The sequence below is a fragment of the Tamandua tetradactyla genome, chromosome 26 (genome assembly GCF_023851605.1).
Source record: "Tamandua tetradactyla isolate mTamTet1 chromosome 26, mTamTet1.pri, whole genome shotgun sequence".
Taxonomy (NCBI): domain Eukaryota; kingdom Metazoa; phylum Chordata; class Mammalia; order Pilosa; family Myrmecophagidae; genus Tamandua; species Tamandua tetradactyla.
The window spans coordinates 44,703,753-44,721,602 of NC_135352.1; the positions used below are offsets into that span (position 1 = coordinate 44,703,753).

The 17,850-nt window shown below is 40.6% G+C and overlaps 1 protein-coding gene across 1 annotated transcript in view; it reads left to right on the top strand.

Moving 5' to 3' along the window:
• Positions 1–17,419, top strand: part of LOC143669770 (putative ATP-dependent RNA helicase DDX60) — a 111,235-nt gene extending 93,816 nt beyond the window's left edge. The window contains 10 exon segments of the mRNA XM_077144370.1: positions 374–478; positions 1,293–1,493; positions 3,055–3,159; positions 3,464–3,605; positions 5,384–5,505; positions 6,438–6,585; positions 7,786–7,928; positions 9,777–9,928; positions 10,881–10,943; positions 15,645–17,419. Coding sequence (XP_077000485.1) covers positions 374–478; positions 1,293–1,493; positions 3,055–3,159; positions 3,464–3,605; positions 5,384–5,505; positions 6,438–6,585; positions 7,786–7,928; positions 9,777–9,928; positions 10,881–10,943; positions 15,645–15,744 — 1,281 coding nt within the window. The 3' untranslated portion in view covers positions 15,745–17,419.
• Positions 17,420–17,850: the final 431 nt, after the last annotated feature.

Below are 17,850 nucleotides of genomic sequence, written 5' to 3' on the forward strand. Positions count from 1 at the left end.
TTTTTTTGAAAGGTGTTTATTCCAATTATTTTCTAAATTCAATGTTTCTCAGTAGCGTAGTGAGGGGTGATTAGGGTGCAGAGAGTTGTTTTAGATGCTGTGGCTCAGAATTTCCTCTTTGACATCTGAGGAGAGAACTGGAGAAGCCAACAAAAGAGTATTTGTGGGGAAAATGTCCTGTGCAGAACGCGCAGTGGTGGCTGTGGTGCTGAGCTGGGGATGTACGTGGTGTGTGTGTTTGGCTGGTGTGTCTCTAGCTTCTCCACTTGGTTTAATTGAAGTTTAACATGTTTCTCAGTCATTTTTGAGCAGAAAGTGCTTGCATTCTATGGAATTGCTATTTTATAGTGCAATTGTTTTATTGTCTTTCTAGGTGGTGACAGCTACAGGGACGCTTGCTTTAGGAGTTAATATGCCTTGCAAATCTGTGGTTTTTGCTCAAAATTCAATATATCTGGATGCTTTAAACTACAGACAGGTATTGAAATGTGTCTAAATTATCTTATTATATTACTAAAGTATGAGCATAAAATATTAAAAATATGAACTCTTAGTTTTCAAAGATGCTGCAGTTCATGGTCTTTGGTACCTTGGCATCTATTCAGGCCCAGCTGTCACTTCTCCCTGGGGTAGGAGGGAGGCACACGAGTTTGGGGTTTGCTAATGAGATGAGCAAACTTGGTGAGATGTTTAAACTGCCTCCTTCTCCTGGACCTTCCGCTTCCCGGTTGCTTGTCCATGGACAGGTTTATGTTCCCTGTACTGCAGCTTCCTCATTTCACAGTGGGATAATGATTATATGTAGCTCATTTGGTTGCTGTGAAGCCTGGTTAAACCATTTCCTTGATTGTCTCATTGGTTTGCTGTAGGATTTATAACTCAGCACATCTGTGTGTGCGTGGGGTGGGGTGATGAATAAGAGAGGGGAGAGTAGGAGGAAAGAATGGGGGAAGGAGAGGAGATGGTGAACAGGGTCCAGCCGTAAGTTCCCTGAAATCAGTGTCTGGTTTTCATTCTTGTTTACTTCTTCTATATATTATTATAAAAATATCTAGTAGAATTGTTGGCGTGAAATAAGTGCCTTGTAATGACAAAGTGTCTCATTCTCCACTCTGTATCAGCCACAGTGAATTTCCTAAGTGCTTCATAACTGGGTACTAATTTCAGCCAATTAATTCTTTGGCATATGCATAATTTATTCATTCCAATACAAAACAGGAGACTGGAATCTTCTACTGTGACGGGGAAAGCTTTTATGAACGTTTTACATTGTGACACTACTGTATTTCCAGATGTCTGGACGTGCTGGAAGGAGAGGCCAAGACCTTCTGGGAGATGTGTATTTCTTTGATGTTCCATTGCCCAAAATAGAAAAACTCATCACGTCCAATGTTCCTGCACTGAGAGGACAGTTCCCTCTGAGCATAAGCCTGGTGCTGCGACTCATGCTTCTGGCTTCCAAGGGCGACGACGCTGAGGACGCCAAGGCCAAGGTGCTGGCCGGGCCCCACACGGGGCTACTCGTCTTTAGAAGCCTTCCATGTCTTCTGTCCTTTAATGCGTGTGATTTGTTCAATAGTGTAGGATCGTGGAGTGGGTGGAGGAATAGTTTTGTTTGGCTCCGCTGTCAGACCAAGAATGTGGCTGGGTGGGCACTGGGACTCACCCAAGGTGGTGGCTTTTGTGTGGGCTGGATGAGGACCTTGCGTCTTCCTGCTCTCCCACACTGCCCACTTCCTGCGCCACCTGCACTCCACCTTGTTCTGAGAACCATGGCTCCCGCTGTTTCTTCTCCCTGGAAACTCTTCCCTCAAACATTTGCTTGGCCTCCCCTGACCAAACCTTCTGAATTGTAAATGTACCCCCTCTGCTGCACTGACATGTTCCCTCCTTATTTATACATAATATTTATCAGTCTTTACATAGCATCAAATATATCCCTCTCCATCTCTCCATCTATCTATCTATCTATCTATCATCTGTCTATCTATCTGTCATCTATCTATAGCTATCGACTATTTTGTTTGCACTTATTTTCTCTGTGCTTCTTAGAAGAATATATGCACTTTAAAGACAGCAATATTTGTCTTATTTCTTGATACTTAATAGATATTTGTTGAATGACTCAATAATTTTAAGAAGATAATCGATTATCTTATGAAGATTTGAGCTATAAGCCTCATGTGAGTTTTCCTATTTTCTCACTTTTGATTAAGGTATATCAATCTAAATTTGATGGTTTGCCAAGTAATAAGATGTATTAATTTTCTTCTGGCTTTACTTTTTGTTCATTTAAATGCTGTTTAAATGACATATAAAACCAGAAGCTGGATGTACAGCTCTTATTGAAATCTCAGTGTTCAGCAGATTTTCACCTTATGTAGCTATTTTTGACCAAAAATCTGTCTTCTTCCACCTCTGCTGCCAGTCTTACAGCCGAGCACCAGGCAACACTACGAACTAAAGTGCACGTTTCTGCCAGGATCCTCACTCACTTAGTGAGACTTACATTATGGGGTCTGCACTTCTAGGGCTACAGTGGCCCGTCATGAGCTCCTCACCCTACCGACTGACCCGCCTCATTCTGGGTATTGCAGTTCTGACCAGGTGTAGTGTAAGACAGAAACGAGCTTGTGGGACAGGGCATTTTGACTCTCTCAGAAAGTGATGCCCCACAGTAAAGGAGAAAGGTAGCACCCCCTTTCCCTCTTCCCCCTCTCCTCCATGGGGTCCATGGGCCTTACAGCGATTGAAGAGTCTTCCTAAGTTCTAGTAAGCTATCAGGCCTAAAGCCAGTGAGGCTACATTTTGGGGATGTTGAGAGGCTTTTCCTTTTATGATAATTCTGTTAGGTATTCTGTTTTGTTTAGAGAACGATGTGCCACATACGAACATGGTAGAACAAATCACATGAAACCTATTCGAATCTTTTCTATTGCTGGCATTGCATTTATTGGTGGTATAATATATATGGGTAATACCTATCAGTACTATCATTATAAGTGCATTTCCCAACACCTAACAGTGAATGAGTGGATGTGCCCTTCTTTAAAGGTGCTGTCAGTGCTGAAGCATTCATTGCTGTCCTTCAAGCAACCCAGGATCTTGGAGATGCTGAAACTTTACTTCTTGTTTTCTTTGCAGTTCCTTATGAAAGAGGTATGATTGTGCTTTGTCTCTTCTGTTAAATAGAATTGTCGCTATTCAGAAATTCTTATCAAGCTGAACTAATTGTAGTTTTCAAAAGTTGCATCCAATGATATGCTACTAATTGACATATTACTGAAATATTAATATTACTTATAATTTATATCATCATCAAAATTGGGTCATTAGTGGTTGATTGGTTGTCAATCCCTATTAGGTGGTCATTAAATATTATTTAAAATTGGTACTTAAATTAATTATTAACTACTAGACATGGTGACTTGAGTCAAACTAATAATTTATTTTTATGCTTTAGGGCTATTTAGATCAAGAAGGTAACCCGATGGGGTTTGCTGGACTTGTGTCACATTTGCATTACCATGAACCTTCTAATCTTATTTTTGTCAGTTTTCTTGTGAAAGGCCTTTTCCATAAGCTCTGTCAGCCAGTCAGTAAAGGTAAGCTTGAAATTGTCATATATGTAGTCCAAGAGAATCAACAGATTTCTAGAAAACTAACCCTGTAGGAATTCCTTTTTCCATAATGAGATTATAAATAAACATTTAGGTAATTTACAAAACTCAAAATTAGAAGCTTAAAATTATATACCTACTAATACAGATCATATGAGACAGGGTCATGTTTCACAAAAATGTGAATATAATTTCTTGAAAGTATTAGCATTAGTGATTCTTTGCCTTCAGAGTTAAGAATATATTCAATGTCTGATTTTTAAATGATATTTTCTTCTGATTAAATGCATCACATGGTCATCATAGAAAAAAGTAAACATAGAAATGTAAGAAAGTATTGCATTAGAAGTAAAATTACCCATAATTCTACTCTCTGTAGATAATCATTAACATTTGTGCATACTTTTTCAATCATATTTTCTTTGAATACAATTTTATAATATATTTAAATAGTTGATTTTTAATTAGCTGTATAATTTAACACCTTGTATTTCCCTTAAACATATCATAATTTTTGCCCATATCATGTAAGTTTTTTTTATATATACTGATTGCAATGTCTACCTAATATGCCATTAACAGGTAATTATTAAAAGTTTTATATATATGTATGTATATATATATATTTTTTTTACATGGGCAGGCACTGGGAATCAAACCCGGGTCCTCGGGCATGGCAGGCAAGCATTCTTACCTGCTGAGCCACCGTGGCCCGCCCTTTATTTTTGTATTTAAACAATAAATCCCTTACAAAGTGTCTCTAAAAGTAGTACTTCCATCTTGTAATATTTTTGCTTAAAATTATTATAGTTACTGCCCAGAGACTTCGATGCCTTTTGCAGCACGGCTTTATCTGCTGTCACGCACGGAGAGGACACTCTGCTTTGTGCAGTCATCTCATCGTTAGGCTCTGAGCATGCACTGTTCTGTAACATAAAGTTACTCAGGACGTTTTCCCCCAAAACACCCTGGAGAAGATCATTTCAGGCAACGTGAGGTGCAGATGTGTGTATTGGTGTTTGGGGTGTGTGTTGTGTGTGTAAGCACGAATATAGGACATTTGTAACACACTTATGAGGTAGCTAATATTACTGCCGTTATTTTGTGAGTTAACGGTGACTCAGAGAAATTAAGTAAAGTGACCACACAGATTTAATAAGCGTCAGAACCAGATTCAGATGGAGGCAGTCTGACTCTAGAGCCCAGACTGTCAAGTGCAGCCGCTTTTTAACCAGTAGGTTAACCCAGTAGGGTGCAGTGCCATGGGTGTGAAGGATAGAGGGTAAGTCAGGTCGACCATAACTTTCTATGAGTGGCAGGATGGTAGGGCATGTGAGTAAGGTGGGAAGTTATATGGATGAGTTATTTGGGATGAATTTGGAAAAGTTTGAATGCTAAGATAACAAGTCTGGATTTTGTTTACTAGGCAAAAATATCAGACATTTTTGAGTAGGGGGGAGACATGATGATAAAACATTTTAGGAAAACCAGCCAGGTAAGGAGATAAGAGAGTAGGTGATTTGGGGTTTGGTGGGCGATTTCGGGTTTGGATGACTGGATCTGAAATAAGTGGGTGTGGCAAGAATGAAAAAGAAGGTTCAGAAATGAAGTTGCCTGCAGATTTAGCCATTCCTTAGTTGATATATAAGTGTCAAATTTTTACTTTTCATGAAATGGGATGTAATATACCATTCAATTTAAACATGGAAAAAATAGGCTCAACACATTAGCCTATATCCAATAAGATGTTTTGGTTTGGACAGGTTCAAGACGTTTTTCTCAAGATGTTATGGAAAAGTTAGTGTTAGTATTGGCAAATCTGTTTGGGAGAAGATATCTTCCAGCAAAATTCCAAGACACTTCTCTCAAGTTCTATCAATCAAAGGTAAAATTTATGATTCTGATCAAGTTTAAAATTAAGATAATTAAATATATGCTGCCAGAAGTAATGACTCAAAAACAGTAGAATTGTATTTATACGGGTAGTTTGTCTAGTAAAAAAATAGTTTGCATTTTCTGTAATCATATTTAATCTATATTTCATGTCCCCCCCATAAATCTACCAAAAGATAGATAAGGAAAGTGTAGCTTTCCAAAATGGACCAAGGAATATTTAGGAACATCAAGTATCTGGTACCAAAAAAATTTAATCTATTATTTAGCACTTTTCCCACAAAGGAAACTCTGAGCACAGATGGTTCTCTGGTGAATATTTGAAACATTTAATGGATAACACCCATTTTTCACAGTGTTCTAACTTTTTCTAGGATAACAAACTTAATGCCAAAACCTGACAAGGAGCAAAAAAGGAAAATGAGATGCACATTTCTTTCATGAATATAGGTGCAGAAATTCTTAATAAAATAATAAATTTAATACAATATTGAAAATATTAAAGTTAATATTTAATAAAATACTAAATCTACAAAATGATATTTGAAAAACCCTTATGACCAAGTTACCCCAGGCATGCGAGTATGCTTTAACTAGTTCTGCCCGCTCTCCAATTGTCTCACTTGATTCTTTGATGTCGTCACCAACTCTCACATCATTTGAGAGCATTCTTCTATTTAAAATGTCGCTTTGGTTAGGCAATGGCCAAGCAAATTTTTAAGAGTAAAGCTGTATGCTTTTATAAGTACAAATAGAAAATTAAAATGATTTTTACTTCCATTTTACAAATGAAGGGACCAAGTAGTGATATATTGAATAAGTTGAAAACTATTAGATTATATTGCCTTATTCTTTATCCATACCCTCCTAAAGTTTCAATTTTCAATGAAAGTACATAGATGTTTGAAAAATATTTGCCTGTAGGTGTTCCTTGACAAGCTCCCTGATGATTTTAATGGCGCTCTACGTGAATATAACAGGAGAGTGACCGAAGACTTCACTGCTTTCCTACTCATTGTCTCCAGGTTGGCTGATAGGAAACAGGAATATCAACTCCCTTTGTCAAAAATCGGTAAGTCGAGTTTCGTTCCGCTGTGGACCAATTAAAAGAATAAATATTCTTGTCTAAAAATAGTTTATCCCCAAAAGAAGAGTGAAGCCCTGAAAAGGTCAACTCACCTTAGAAGAGGCTTCCCTTCTGTTTGCCAAAGAAAAAAGCTGAGATTAGTAGATATGAACAGGGCAATGGAGAATGAAACAAACCAAAAAAACGTTTTTTCAAGCCATGATGATTGAAGGTTGCGTTTGACTCAAGCCTGGGAAATGGAATCAGGACATCAGAAATGAAGAGAAATCGAGGGCCCTTGTGTTTCACCCTCCTTCTTGAGAAGAAGTGCCGTTTTGGCCCTGAGCACGGGTGCTAGGACGATGGTCTGTTCAGAGTTCGGCTCTGCTCCTTCTCAGCAGTGAGGTCTTGAGCAGGTGACCGAACGTCCCCGTGACTTCTTTCTCAACAGACATGTGGGAACGGGAGGACATGACCTAACCTCGAGGAGTCTTCTGAATAAGTGAATAGATATGAATATCTTAAGACATGTGATGAGCACATAGTAAACTCTGCTTGCCTTTGCTGTGTTTTTCTTTTATGTCAGCTATTGGGGAAGCTTTCTAAGGGAAAATAAACAGAGAAAGGAGACTAGGCCCACGGAAGCGGGTTGAGCTCTGGTAGTGATTTTCTGGTTTCACTGCACCTCAGCTTCCTTATCTGGAATAAAAGTCGAGGAGGTGAGGCTGGTGGCACCCTGGGAAGTGGTGTGGACAAGGCAGACGGTCCGATGCGGCTGAGAGCTGGGAGACGAGGTGGGTGGGAGCGGGGGCTATGCCTCCGTGCAAGCGGATGCCGGCTCTGACAGCAGCCTAGAGGATCCTGAAGCCAAGTCTGGGTTCCGTAAGAAAGTAACCAAGTATATAACAGTGATTCTCTGTTTAGAAAGTATACGACATAAAATTAGCCTTTCATTTCTGATGGATCAAAGTAACTCAAATAGAATACAGATTTTGATAACGATAACGTTAATTACTAAATGTATCAGGACATATGTAGATACCACATTTTCTGTGCCACCCTGTGCTTATCACGTTATGTATGATATATCTTATTCAGACTTCACTGTTCTGCTGCCTGGAAAGCTGGATGCTTTGAGCAAGTGCATAGGGTGTGGCGTTTTGGCTTATTTTTACAAACTGATGTATCCTAATCCATTATGATTAGAATTCACAGGTAAAGAATGTGAAGAGTCCCAACTTGTGTCTCATTTGATGAACTGCACAGAAGGCAGAGCAGCTGTCTCCCCCTTTGTCTGTCTCTCTGGGAACTCTGACAGTGATTTGCTTCAACCAGAGATGATTAACCAAGTAAGTGAAGAATGGGGTTTGCGAATGAACAGTGTTGAAAAGAGAATGTATCTGCATTGCTAGGCAGCCAAGGAAGGTCTTCCAGTTCCCAAAACTAAGAAAGAAGTCCATATGTATCAGCACAAATTTTAAGGGAGATTGTGCTCTGGTGGCCGGCCGGGTTTCTCTCTGTCTGAGATGGCCATGCCCTCTCTGCTCCTTTGTGGAGACCTCCAGGCAACACCACTTCTCCATTTCTGAAGACTGGGGAGCCGGACCTGCTCCGGAGCCCAGGGCCACCTTCAGGCTTTCTCAGTTCGGATCTACAGCCATGTCACAAATTCTGTTTACACTGCAGCAGGGGCGTCTGAAACGGGGTGCCCAGAACTAGTGCATTTGGGAGATCCCACACAACCCACTTGAGTGCTGGAAGAAACTTGTGGAAACGTAATTTATATTTTGACATAAAATTTGAGAAATAAAATGTGCATGGATATTTTTCTCTTGAACTTTTATTTTTGTCCCATATTCCCTCACAGATTCTTCATATTAATGCAATGTGTTTTTACCTTGAAAGTTATCTTTTATTTCTCTGCTGAAAGTATGCAATTTAAATTAATATTTATTTCTGCTGATCACAGTAACTTAAATATAATACAAATATTAAGTAATTATTAAACTCGAAAATACTGGATTTTAAAATACATATCTTCATGAGATGGATGGAGCTATTTCTTTTTTATTTAGCACATATGCTCAGGAGTGAAAGTTGCTAGAATAAGACAGAGCTCCGGCTTCAATTTTATTATATGAATGGCGATACATGTTATTTATATAAATAAATAGATAGAAGTGGAGGGACTTCTGTTATAATAAAGTCACACTTTTTTTTTATCTCCTCCTGTGGTATGTGCCGTAAATCACCTAGTGATCTAGCAACAAAATTCATTTTAATTTTATCTCAGTTAACAACTTGATTAGATCTTCCTTCAATTTTGTTGAATTCAAATAATTGTAAAGTACCTCACCTGTATAACATTTATCTGTATATGCATATGCGCATATATATGTGTGTGTGTCTTTGTGTTCATTTTATTTTTTCACTTTCTCAGTAAGAAAGCAATACTGTCCTTGTGTTGTTGTCCTGTCCGTTTTCAACCCCCAGGAGATGCACAGTGAGCTGGAGGAGAGCTGTTTGTTTTGTAAAGTGAGAGAAAAATATTCATGAAAGTAGAGATGAGGAAAGCTACCCTCTAAGGCATCTCAACTTAGGTCACTCCCCAGGCAATTTTTGCATACCTAGTAAATTTATTATGCATATTATTTGGTTTAACAACTCTTAAAATAGAGAGTTGGCTTAAAATTATTAGTGAAAAGACATAAAGTGGAGTTGGCAAACAACTAGCAGATATGGAAAACCATCCCTTTGTTTCCTTCCTCTTACTTTCCATCTTCCTTCCCTCCTCCTCCTTCTCTTCCCTTCTCCCCTTTCCTTCCTTCTCTTCTTTTTTCCTACTAATTGTATCACAAAGCTTGTTCGAGTTTTCAGCTGAATTTTTCCCTTGGGACATAGGATCCACTAGCTCTCTGATGCCTTGTTTAGAAACATAATCCCTGCACCAGCTGGATATGATACAGCAGTCTCTGAGCTTTCTTTCTTGGCTCACTGAGCATTCTTTCTTGGCTGGCCTTGCCATGAGCAGCAAGGTAAGACCAGCCCTCCATGCGCTGCCCTCTTTGTGTAGCCTGTTTTTGGAAGGGTTTGCTTTAGACACGTCGATGAAAGGAAGCAGCTACAAGGCACAGCAAGGAAGTCACTGAATTTCCTTACACATAGAAGGGGTATTAAGAAGAAGTGTCTTCCTTTAGGTGTCTCTGCGCATGATGGGTATCAGCTGCCAGCAGGCTCCTCTGCTGTACCCCGAGCGTTGGGACTGCCAAGGGCGAAGGATGCCGCTGAACGCGTATGCCCTGGACTTCTACAAGCATGGCTCGCTGGTTGGCTTAGTCCAGGACAACAGGTATGCGCTTTCCTCCACCTCTGCTCTTGGTCTGTGGCTAATGAATGAATTGAATGAGTTTTAGGACAAACTCTTTTTGCAGTTTCCAGTGTGGATGGATGAATCATGCTAGACATACTGATTTGTTTTTTACAGACCAAGAACAAAGATGAAAAAAAATTCTTTATTATTTTTCTTTGTGCTTTACTGCAAAATCTTGGGCTGGTGCTCTTGACATACAGATGATCTAAAACAGAACTCTTATATCCATTATTAGATTTTTAAAACTTTGAATAGCAAAAATGCCAAACATAATCTGAGGAGTACAATGATTGTTCTTTTAAAAGTATGTACTTCACACGTCTGAGGACTGAGGACATGACACTTGTTTTGGCTATTGGTAGGGAAATAATTTTTTAAAAACAGTAAACAGGGGTAAACATTTCTGGCTTCCCCTGGGAATGGAGAAAGTGGCTGGACACAGGACATACATTCTGTCTCACAGAATCAGAAGTTCAGTCGTATTTTACATAAAATTTTGAGCAATCCTTATATCACGTTATTTTAAAACTTCTGACACTCTTGGGAAACATTGCTTATTGTCTTTTTACTTTTAATTTCACTGTGTACTGTGATAAAGTCCCGGTGACATTACTTAATAAATCATAAATCTGTTTAATCTCGATATTCTGGCTCCCGGTAGCTTTCTGAGTTTTACTTTCGCAGTCCAGGTTCTCCTGAGAGGACAGCCTGGGGTTAGTCAGTATCTGAGACACTGACGCTTGATTTCACCATCATCATCATTACAAGTTAATTCATCATCTGAGAGTCTGCAGTAGAAATGTTTCTGGTTATACATCTTGGCAGACAAAAGTAAACTATTACTAACAACTCTAACATCTAAATACAAAATGCAGAGTTTTATAAGATGCTTTTTTTAAATCTTTAATTTTCAAAATTCTTCTTTGTTTAGGATGAATGAAGGAGAAGCTTATTGGTGTTTGAAAGATTTTGCACTCAGCATTCAATCTATCAGGTGTGTTAAATGTTCTAAATATCGATTTTGATTTTTCCCAGTAATTTAATGGTACTCTGATAAATGCTAAGCCCTTGAATGAGCCAGGTACTTGGAGGTGCACTGCCCCAAGGGTTCTGGGCAACTTCTCAACACCCCCTTGCCCGATTTTTAAAATGTGGAATAGGTTTTATTGTTTTTTAAATGGTTTGGGATTTGGTTTTAAATCAGGCTGCACAGCTCTCAGCAGTCTGCCATCTCACTCACCAGGTCAAACTGGCTTCAGCTTGCAGTATTTCATTAAATCCCAAATCCAGTTCTTTAAAACACAGTAAGGGCTAATGCTCCCTTCTCCTCCCACAGAAGCAGGAATGTACTTCTCCTAACTGAGGTAGGCACTGATACTGGTAGACACACACACACACACACACACACAGCAGAAGTCAGAGCATGTCGGAGGGAAAAGGTCGCCACGGTATTGACCCAAACCCTCGGGGGCAAACGACGTCCACCTGAGCCGGGAGGGTACGCTGTTTGGACCTTGAACTGATGTTAACGGACTCTATTGTCATGTTCCGAAATAAGGAATTTCTGAAGGAGCATCACCTTTCGCTTTAAAATCCTAGGAGCCATTTCCAAAAGCGTGGTTTTGTTTTGTTTTGGGGGATGGGGAGGGGAGGGTCTACAGCTCTGCTTCTAGCTCCAGCTCGGCCCGGGTCCAGCAAGAAGAAACGGGCAGCTGCACAGCAGGCCAGCATCTGAGGTGCCGTCCGGAGAAGCCGAGGCCGGGGCCCCTTCCGGCTGGCCTGGCTGACCCTGACAAAGCGGGACAGCCATGGCTCTGCACGGTAAACTCCAGCAGGACAGGATGACCCTAACCCCGTATTTGGAGCATTATTAAACATGAAATATCTAGGAGAAAGGAGCGCCAGAGCCCCAGTGGGGCCCCTAAGCGTGCGGTGCCAACACAGCCCACCATGCCGCCTCCACAGAGGACAGAGAAGAGCGTGGCCGGGCAGGTGACCCAGTACCTAACATATGAAACGCCCGCACCTGCCGAGACGCACCTGCCGAGACGCACCTGCCGAGAGGCCCGCACCTGCCGAGGCGCCCGCACCTGGCACACAGCGCCGCCCTGTCTCTCCTCAGCCCCCATGCAGCCTCCTGCGGACGTGGGCTCACCAGCATTTCAGTTTTGAACCAGCAATTAAAATCTCAAAAGAACCTAATAAGAAAATAACGGGGCAATCAGTGGATAGACTGAACTGTACATGCAGGGGCGGTTTGGAAAATACCCACCAGAGACATCTCTCAAGTCCAAAATATCATGTCTTTTCTGCTGCTCCTTTAACCGTTCCTGAAAATCCAGAGTACAGATCCACCCTAAATAAAAGTGTCAGCCTCCCAGCATTCTCTGACATCAGCAGACAGAAAACCGGAGAGAGGGTGCTGGGTGCTCGTGCCTGGGCACTCCTGTGACGGCCTGGAGATTCCCGTCAGAGAACACATTTCTGGGACATCCACTCAGCCCCATCGGATGGAAAAGGGGAGAGTTCCACCCTCAGCTGTGTTCTTTGAAAAGAAAGACTCCTCTTAAAATCCCATTTGCCCACTAATTTCCCAAAACAAAAACGGTCTTGGCTACTTAGCCTAACATAAGTAGGGTTTTCCGGAAAATAAACGAAAACGAAGGCCTATGGCCAGCGCAGACTGGACCCCACCGGGAGCGCGCAGTCCACGTGCGGCTCTCGGTTTCCCCCGGCTGCCATGCGGCACGCGTCGAAGCGACAAGAGTGCCTCCTCCTCTATCTACAGCTTGTATCGGGGGAAAGGGACGTGGGGGAAAGGAGAGAAGGCAGGGAAAGATACTCGTCCCCCCACCCCCTCCAGAAATAGAAAAGTTAAAAAAAAAAGAACCCCCACCACTGGGAGGCCCATGTACCGAGCGTGACGGGAGAGTGCTGGTGCACTGTGTTTGTAATGGAGTTAAACCCCTAGTCCATTTGAAATAACATTCTGTTAGCCGGGCCTCAAACCCAGGGGTCACCCACCCACAAACTGCGCCATTCCAGAGCTTCATGGACCCACATCCCGCTGCTTTCAGTTTCCACCGTCAGCTCCGGACACAAGAGAATTCAGGGGCCCCCAGGACCCCGTCAGGCTCACACCCGCGCACACACCCCTGCATCTCTTGATTTGTCCAGTGTTTCGTCCAGGCCTTGCCTAACTCTGACCTTTCATGTCAGCTTTGTGTTTTCGTGTTTCACGGCGCCCAGTGAGGACCCAGGCCACATGCAGATGCCCCCCCGACCCCGCCTTGGTCTCCTGGTGCTGCTGTGGCCATAGGCGTCCATCTCCACAAAGTCTCCTGCACTTCCGTGCGTTGTATACATTTATCCACGGATCACTTCATCATGGGATCCTTGCTAGTACGGCTGTGGTTTTCTATCTGGTCTGGGTTGTATCAGACCCATTTGGGCGTTTCTACAGAGAATGAAACTTCGGGGATGCTGTAGTAGAAGGGAACTAGTCTACCTGTGTAGGATGTGTCTAGATAAAGATTCCTTGAATGGCCCATAGTTAACCCAATTGCAATCTCCAGAGCATTCCAAGAAACTCTAGACACTTCGTGGCTGTCTCAAAAGTTGGGCTTGGGAAAATCATTCATTCATTCAACTAACAGCTATTTAGGTTTTGTTGGTTTGAGACACACTTCTAAGAATTTGAAGTATAAACAATGGTGAAATGTATCCCTTCTTCTAAAGATCTTACAGTGTAGTGTAGTGAGGGAAACCGACTTGTGGACAATAATACTATGAAAGCGCAGATAAGGGAGTGTCAAATTCTACCCTGGATTCAGAGAAGATTCTCAAATGAAGCAGATTTTCAACCAGGTCTTAAAGAATGAGCGAGAGCTTATTAAACAGGACAAAAAGAAGGTGGAAGATTCTAGGCAGAGGGAATAATGTCCCCATAGTACAGAAATGGGGAGGGACCTGAAGTGCCAGGGATAGGTTCCAGGGTCACTCTGGTGGCATGTAGGATGTGGGGTTGTGAGGGGGCTGAGAAAGACGCTGAGCTGCAGTAAAGGGAATTTGTTTTTATTGGGGAAGGGTCTTAATGGTCTAATTATAGAGTTTGGGCCTCATATTTTGAGCGGTGGGTAAACGTGGGTAAGTGTGAGTTTGACGCAGGCCTGTGGTTTGGATGTGTGTAGAGCTGTGTGGCTCTGAGTAACAAGAAAGAGAAGCTGGAGGTGGGGCACTAAGGAAGCGAGTTATCATAGCAGTGCAGGCGGTAGTGAGTGAGGGTCTGAACCAAGCAAACAGAATTAATGATGGAGAAGAAGGATGAGAGAAATATTTATAAACTAGAATTCACAGAATTTGGAAATAAATTTAATGCAGGTAATGGAGATGTCTGAGGTTTCAATTTTAGTTGATGATACATGGGAAACATAGGGTGAGGGTGAGATGGGGGATTGAGAGCTGAAGATGGTGAGCTGGAATTTATATATGTCATGGGATGTCTGTGGGGATATTGTTCAGAGGCAAATATCTGGGAATCAGAATTTTAGATCTGTGACTTGGGAGGAAATTCAGAGTTGTAGACACAGAGCTGGGTATTCGTGGTAGTAGGCTGGCTAATACATTTAGCGGAAAAAATATTGGAACTCTATCATAAGGTGGTTCTAATAGTAAAAGGCTGATGAAAAGTTAGATCCTGGTTGATTTTAGTGCTTGGACAGAACCATGCACTGGATTCTTTCTTGGATTCCTTCTCTCCTCTCTCAGCCCCTTTATATCTGCTTTGTATTGTTGCTGTACCGGATGACCAACAAATTAGTGATTTAAAGCAACACAAATTTATTATCTTTCCTTTTTGGAGGCCAGAAGTCTAAAATGGGTCTTACTGGGCGAAACTCAAGATGTTCTTGGCAGGGCTGCCACCCTTTGTGGAGACTCGTAGAAAATGCATTTTCTTGACTTTCGTCTCCAGAGGCTGCACTCAGGCACTGTTTGGCTTGTGCCCTCCTTTCATTTTCAAAGCTAACAATGACTGGTTGCATCTTTTTCACACTGCCTCTCTCTGCCATTGACGCTTTCCTGCCTCCCTCTTCTCTGGATGCTGTGGTTACATTGGCCCCAGCCAGATAATTCAGATGAATCTCTCCATCTCAAACTCAGCTGAATAGCAACTTTAATTTCATCTGCAACCTTAATTCGTAGATTCCAGGGATTAGAATATGAACATCTTTGGGGTGGGGGGTGCATTATTATGCTGTGCTCCCTAATTTCTCTGCACCAATGTAGTGAAAGGACAACTTTGCTCTTCATAAATGTAGAAGAAACAAGTAGCAGAAGAAACAAGATGATTCCATAAAAAAAGTGTGGAGAAAAGAAAAGGAATTTGTGTTGTTGACAGGAAGGGGCTTCAAGTTCCATGGAACTCGGTTATGTGGAATCTTTCAAACCTCCTTGTTAATAGAACTGGGGAGGAAATGCTCAGGGGTGATCCCATTACATTTTCTATCACCCCCCTTCTGCTCCACTTCCTAAAAGCTTTGGGGAATAAATATGTTTCTTGTCATTAATCTTCATAGTTACATGATTCATCACCTGTTAGAATTTACTGATGTCTGATGACTGGAGAAAGCCCTTCTCCATAGTTTTGAATCTCCCTACAATGCTGCTTTATTTATATGTATATTTCTACTTACAGCGTTTCCTTGAGAGAGCTCTGTGAAAATGAAGATGACAACGTGGTCTTAGCATTTGAACAACTGAGCAAAACCTTCTTTGAGAAACTTAACGCTGTGTAAAAACAAAATTCATTCAAATGACTTAAAATATTACATGGGAGGTTTTATTTTCCCAAGTCATTTGTGATTTTTACCAGAAATACACCTTGGGTGCAATGTGCTAAAGTGGAAAGGGCTCACACTTTGGCGCCAGGGAGAGTTGTCATCGATGCCGCCACGTTCTATCACGAGTACCATGGAAATTATTTGGTATTTCTGAGTCTTGGTTTATTTACATAGTTGATTAATAATGTTTAGTTCTCAGGCAGTTTAAGCAAATGTATGAAAAGTGACTTGCATAGAGTAAGAGATCAATAAATAGTCGTTTTTTTTTTTGTATTTAGAGCAGACTTCATTTCCACACTGAAGTTTTAAAAATTATTTCCCAAACTTTCTGAGAACTCAAATTAAATAATAACAATAATTAATTAATAAGAAGAAAAATAACATTGAGACTGCAATGAAGCCGCTTGGTATAGTTTCAAAGCACTGTTTTTGGAGAAGAACATATGATTTACACTATCTTTCTAGTATCCATGATAACTTTATTCTGTCACCCACATTTTCTCTTTACATTTCCCAGAGAGCATCAGCATAATTTATAATTCCTGGCAGTGATCAAGGGTTATGTGTGTGACTGAAGAAGAGTTTTCACTCTGTGAGACCTACACAAACATTAGATTATCAATGTTTTTCTCTTCAGCATCATATAACTTTTTAGAAGCCTATTAAGGCTTCAATAAATGATTAGCATATCCTGGGCATGAAATATATTCTCTCCAATGAACTTAATTATAGTTACATGACTTAGATATATAGCTGTTAAAATAGTACCTTTTAGTAAATTTAAACTATTTTTTAAATTACTTTAGATGAGGGGTTTGATATAAATTCTGTGATGCTTTAAAAGAAAACATAATGCTTATGATTTGCCTTTATTTTAATTGTATATAAAGTTAAAAGTGACTGAAAAACCATAATGAAATAAAGTTGTTACTCTATTCACCACTGATCTCTTTGTGCTAATTCTAAGTATCTACCAATCCATGTGCACACACGCATGCAGTGCATATATAATAGTTTATAATACTTTTTCCCTCCCTAGCTTCAGCCTCAGGTCACAGTACTAGCATCTATTTTAGACCTCTTACTAAAACTCTTACCAGGAGAGATGTTTTACTGAAACATCATTTATTGCATGGCATTAGTAATAGAGAGTGTGGCTTAGAAAAGCACCTTTGGTCTGTTCGGTCTGGAGACAGATCTGTATTCTCTGAGTCTGACCCATCATTGGCCTGTGTCAGGCATATGCCATGTTAGGGTCTCTACTTTCTTTGGGCTAAACCCATTCTTGTTATTTTAAAATAAGCACAGCAACAACAATTTCTGGACACCAAGTCACTTAGAAACTGAAATGTCTTCTACTCTCCCCCTCTCTATTCAAAACAAAATACACAACTATATTAGGGTTCTCTAGAGAAACAGAATCAACAGGAAACACTCGCAAATATAAAATTTATAATATGATATTTATGATATGTATGAGTTTCTTCTTTTTATTTCTTTTTCTGGAATGATGCAAATGTTCTAAAAAAAATGATCATGGAGATGAATATACTACCATGTGATGATATTGTGAGCTGTTGATTGTATACCATGTATGGAATGTTTGTATGCTAAGAATGTTTGTTTGTATGTTGTTTTGTCAATAAAAATATTTTAAAAAGTATGCTAAGCAGAAAACTTATTAACAAATATTCAAGGTAAAAATAATGTTATTATTTGTTTCTCTTGCAAAGTTGATCCTTCCCAAAATTATTGAAGGTGGCAAATTAAAAAAAAATCCAAAAAAAAAAGAAAGTGTCTCACATGACCGTGGGAACGCAGTGTCCAAAATCTGCAGGGCAGGCTGTTGAAGCCAACGACTCCGATGGAGGGTCTGGATGAACTCCACAGAAGAGGCTCACCAGCCGAAGCAGGAAGAAGACTGTCTCTTCTGAATCCTCCTTAAAAGGCTTCCCGTGATTAGATTAAGCATCACTCATTACAGAAGACCCTCCCCTTGGCTGATTACAAATGGGATCAGCTGTGGATGCAGCTGACGTAATCATGATTTAATTCTATGAA